The 4,605-nt window shown below is 37.5% G+C and overlaps 1 protein-coding gene and 1 long non-coding RNA gene across 2 annotated transcripts in view; both read left to right on the top strand.

Annotated features, from left to right (window-relative positions):
• LOC107753619 (nuclear transcription factor Y subunit beta-like) overlaps positions 1-2,734 on the top strand; it is an 11,779-nt gene extending 9,045 nt beyond the window's left edge. The window contains exons 6-7 of the mRNA XM_016569826.1: positions 2,109-2,188; positions 2,275-2,734. Coding sequence (XP_016425312.1) covers positions 2,109-2,188; positions 2,275-2,307 — 113 coding nt within the window. The 3' untranslated portion in view covers positions 2,308-2,734. The remainder of the gene's footprint in view (positions 1-2,108; positions 2,189-2,274) is intronic.
• A 699-nt stretch (positions 2,735-3,433) lies between these two features.
• On the top strand, positions 3,434-4,274 carry LOC107753620 (uncharacterized). The gene is made up of 2 exons (XR_001641485.1): positions 3,434-3,728; positions 3,815-4,274. It is a non-coding gene; the product is annotated as an uncharacterized LOC107753620 (long non-coding RNA).
• The last annotated feature ends 331 nt before the right edge of the window (positions 4,275-4,605 follow it).

Here is a 4,605-nt window from a genome sequence, read left to right as displayed (position 1 = left end):
TGACTTGTTATTTTGTTTTCGGATTTGTCGTTGTGTTTTCTGATTTGTTAATTTGTTTTCGGATTTGTCTTTGTGTTTTCTGACTTGTTATTTTGTTTTCGAATTTGTCATTGTGTTTTCTGACTTGTTATAATGTTTTCTGAATTGTTGTTGTGCTTTCTGAATTGTTATTTTGTTTTTTAGACTTGCATTTGCGTTTGTAATTTGTTATTTTGTTTTCAGAATTGTGATTTGCTTTGCACTTCACGGCCACCGTACTTTCCATATACATAATTCAATTCAATTAAATTCATGTTTATTTTGTAAGGAACTCTTTTGAGAGGGGAATTCGAATCTGAAGATTCAAAGTCAACCTGATTAAACTGATTCAAAATGTATAGCTTACACTTCATCAACTATTCATCCAGCGTCTAGTAGAATTTAGTGTATCTTACCAATTCTGAGGGCAAAGTTTTAACTTTAAATTACACAACACAAGACAATGATTCTTTATAATGGAACATGAATTTATTTGAGCTACTCTATAGATTACATGGTACTAAATTAATGAAAACGCACACACACACACACACACACACATACAGTTCGAAGGATGAGAGGTAACGGAGTTCACTTTAACGAATGTTACAGTATTCACTGTAGTTGTCCGCTAGTAAAAAGATAGTTTTATCAGTCATTATCCGTGTATACCATTGTTTTGCGTTTACTACAGTTCAGTGGATCAGGAGGCGCTGGCTGGTGTGACTGAGTGTAGGCGGGACTAATTGGCATATTCATAGATCAGCGTATAGTAAATGAGGCAAGGGTGTTGAGTTACATTCAAGCTATTTTAAGGCATGAGAAAATAATTTTCACAAGAAAAAACATTTAAATATGTCATTTTGATGATCAGAGATACGTTTTAAGGGATAAAATATTTGACTACGGGGGACTTTGAGATCAATTCAGCACCAGTTTTCCAGCTAGTAAGGAGACTTTGAGTTACTTGCCTTTGAGTTGAGAGCTAAGAGGGGTTTTCCTCGTTGGCTCGTCCCAAGGAACCCCGGAGCCTCTGATTGGTTGCCGATCTGTCGTTTGGATGACGTCTTTTTGGGAGAGCCCTCGGGGTGAATAGGCGTTGCTTGGTTACGGAGGAGCCTTGAAGTTCGTCTGAGAGAGTCTGAGTTTGCAATAATACAGAGGTTGATTGTCACTGTTCTTTAGATCCGTTGTTTTTGCAGGCCTGGAGCTTGTTTGCTAAATTACTCCCTTCCTGTCGTACATGAAGCTTGGTCACCAGGGGACAATCAACCATTTGTGGCTGACATGACTCTAAAACAAAAGGGGTTTTCTTCTTCTTTTGATTGGATTAAGTCTATCACTGCTTTAGATGTCTCTTGAGAAGATGAGCAGAGTGGGACAAGAACTGCTCGAGACAATTGGGCACCTCGGTTAACCATTGATCAGTTTTACGACCGCAGATGGCTGAGTAGGAGAACTTTTGGTTTTCCTTTGGAATATAAAGATTCCATAGTTATTTGGGTCTGTTCGAGACCGAGATCCTACAATTTGTATAACTTTGTAACGTGAGAGAGAGAAAGAGAGACAGAGGAGCTTTTCCAACCTAAACTAAGCACAATTTGAAAACTGTAAGGGGATTTTTATCCATTTCTTTATTTATTGATTTATTTTCAATTTCATTATTAGGTGTGTTATTTAAATCCTTTTTTTTTATAATGCTGAGAATCGTTTTATACAGTAATCATATTGTATGTGTGTACACGCACACACATATTGTGATATGTTCTCATGATCTGTTAAAATTGTTTATCTATTTTGACCAGACAGAGTTGTACAAACATATTTCTCTCTCGGAGGTCACAGGTCGACATCGGAATTCCACATATGCGATTTCCACATCTGGATATCATTAATAGGTCACGGGGTCAGCAGGACGTGGGTGGTCTCAAGGTTGCGACGTGGGTGGGCCATGTGGTGGGGGAGGGGTAAGGTCAAAAGGCTAAGTGGGGGAGGGGAAAGGTCAAAAGGTCAAAGCCATAAATCTTTTTGACATAAGCTCCAGTTTACTGTGTGACTACTCAGCACAATAAAATCTTTTTCTCTCTCAGCAAATCCACTACCTGCAGGAATCATAACAGCTGATGGACAGCAACAAAATGTGATGGTGTACACCACCTCCTATCAGCAGGTCAGAATCACACTAAGATAGCACACTTTAGTCTTCACTTTCAAGCATTTTGAGTGATGCTTTTAACTGTGTTTCATCTGATGTAGATCCCAGGTGTGCAACAGCTCCAGTTCTCCTGAAGATGTGCAGAAATCAACACCTAATCATCACGAATCAGACCTCCACACTTCCACAGGTCATGAGCGGTGGGGTCTGCTATGGAGATCTTCAGTGGACTCTCACAGGTCACAGAGCTGGACTTCTATGTTTGTTTAGCTTGTTTTTGTGTGTGTGCTCCGTGAGTGTCTGTGCACACACCTTATGATTTTACGTGACTAGTCTGTTGGGTGTTATTTTTTTTGTTTTTCATCATACATTTGGAGTTTTATCCATGTAAAGGTTTGGGGTAAAAGGGGTCCTGAGGGGGTTCAAAACTAACTCACCCCTCTATCAAAGCAATAAAATAGAACAAATGTGAATTTTCCTGCAACTTAGTGGAATGAGGGCTTTGCTCCTTTTTTTATATAGATTAAAAATCATGTTGCATGTGTAATTTCAGTTTGATGAGATGTTAACACTTAAAATAAAATGTGGAATTTTTGTAAATAGTTCATATTTTTGTGTATGTTTTTTTTTTGTTTCTCAATGTTTACGTGAATTTGTATTGATGCATTTCATTCAACATGAAGAACTCATTTTAAAGCAATCTGCATTTATCAGTCAAATCCAAAAATAAATGTAAATAGGTTTTTCAGTGTGTCCCATTTTAGGACTGACTTTGACTTCTTTGGATGATTTTACATTCAATTTTTGCTGAATTTAATTTTGTTTATTATTCTGAGTAGGAGAACTTTTGGTTTTCCTTTGGAATATAAAGATTCCATAGTTATTTGGGTCTGTTCGAGACCGAGATCCTACAATTTGTATAACTTTGTAACGTGAGAGAGAGAAAGAGAGACAGAGGAGCTTTTCCAACCTAAACTAAGCACAATTTGAAAACTGTAAGGGGATTTTTATCCATTTCTTTATTTATTGATTTATTTTCAATTTCATTATTAGGTGTGTTATTTAAATCCTTTTTTTTTATAATGCTGAGAATCGTTTTATACAGTAATCATATTGTATGTGTGTACACGCACACACATATTGTGATATGTTCTCATGATCTGTTAAAATTGTTTATCTATTTTGACCAGACAGAGTTGTACAAACATATTTCTCTCTCGGAGGTCACAGGTCGACATCGGAATTCCACATATGCGATTTCCACATCTGGATATCATTAATAGGTCACGGGGTCAGCAGGACGTGGGTGGTCTCAAGGTTGCGACGTGGGTGGGCCATGTGGTGGGGGAGGGGTAAGGTCAAAAGGCTAAGTGGGGGAGGGGAAAGGTCAAAAGGTCAAAGCCATAAATCTTTTTGACATAAGCTCCAGTTTACTGTGTGACTACTCAGCACAATAAAATCTTTTTCTCTCTCAGCAAATCCACTACCTGCAGGAATCATAACAGCTGATGGACAGCAACAAAATGTGATGGTGTACACCACCTCCTATCAGCAGGTCAGAATCACACTAAGATAGCACACTTTAGTCTTCACTTTCAAGCATTTTGAGTGATGCTTTTAACTGTGTTTCATCTGATGTAGATCCCAGGTGTGCAACAGCTCCAGTTCTCCTGAAGATGTGCAGAAATCAACACCTAATCATCACGAATCAGACCTCCACACTTCCACAGGTCATGAGCGGTGGGGTCTGCTATGGAGATCTTCAGTGGACTCTCACAGGTCACAGAGCTGGACTTCTATGTTTGTTTAGCTTGTTTTTGTGTGTGTGCTCCGTGAGTGTCTGTGCACACACCTTATGATTTTACGTGACTAGTCTGTTGGGTGTTATTTTTTTTGTTTTTCATCATACATTTGGAGTTTTATCCATGTAAAGGTTTGGGGTAAAAGGGGTCCTGAGGGGGTTCAAAACTAACTCACCCCTCTATCAAAGCAATAAAATAGAACAAATGTGAATTTTCCTGCAACTTAGTGGAATGAGGGCTTTGCTCCTTTTTTTATATAGATTAAAAATCATGTTGCATGTGTAATTTCAGTTTGATGAGATGTTAACACTTAAAATAAAATGTGGAATTTTTGTAAATAGTTCATATTTTTGTGTATGTTTTTTTTTTGTTTCTCAATGTTTACGTGAATTTGTATTGATGCATTTCATTCAACATGAAGAACTCATTTTAAAGCAATCTGCATTTATCAGTCAAATCCAAAAATAAATGTAAATAGGTTTTTCAGTGTGGCCCATTTTAGGACTGACTTTGACTTCTTTGGATGATTTTACATTCAATTTTTGCAGAATTTAATTTTGTTTATTATTTTCATTTTGTTGTTGTAAAACCGTGCTTTAATACGGAAATAGTAACTAGGTCCGGACTCTG

This window comes from Sinocyclocheilus rhinocerous, unplaced genomic scaffold (assembly GCF_001515625.1).
Source record: "Sinocyclocheilus rhinocerous isolate Xijiao unplaced genomic scaffold, SAMN03320098_v1.1 scaffold200, whole genome shotgun sequence".
Lineage (NCBI taxonomy): Eukaryota > Metazoa > Chordata > Actinopteri > Cypriniformes > Cyprinidae > Sinocyclocheilus > Sinocyclocheilus rhinocerous.
This window is presented reverse-complemented; position numbering and strand designations above follow the sequence as displayed.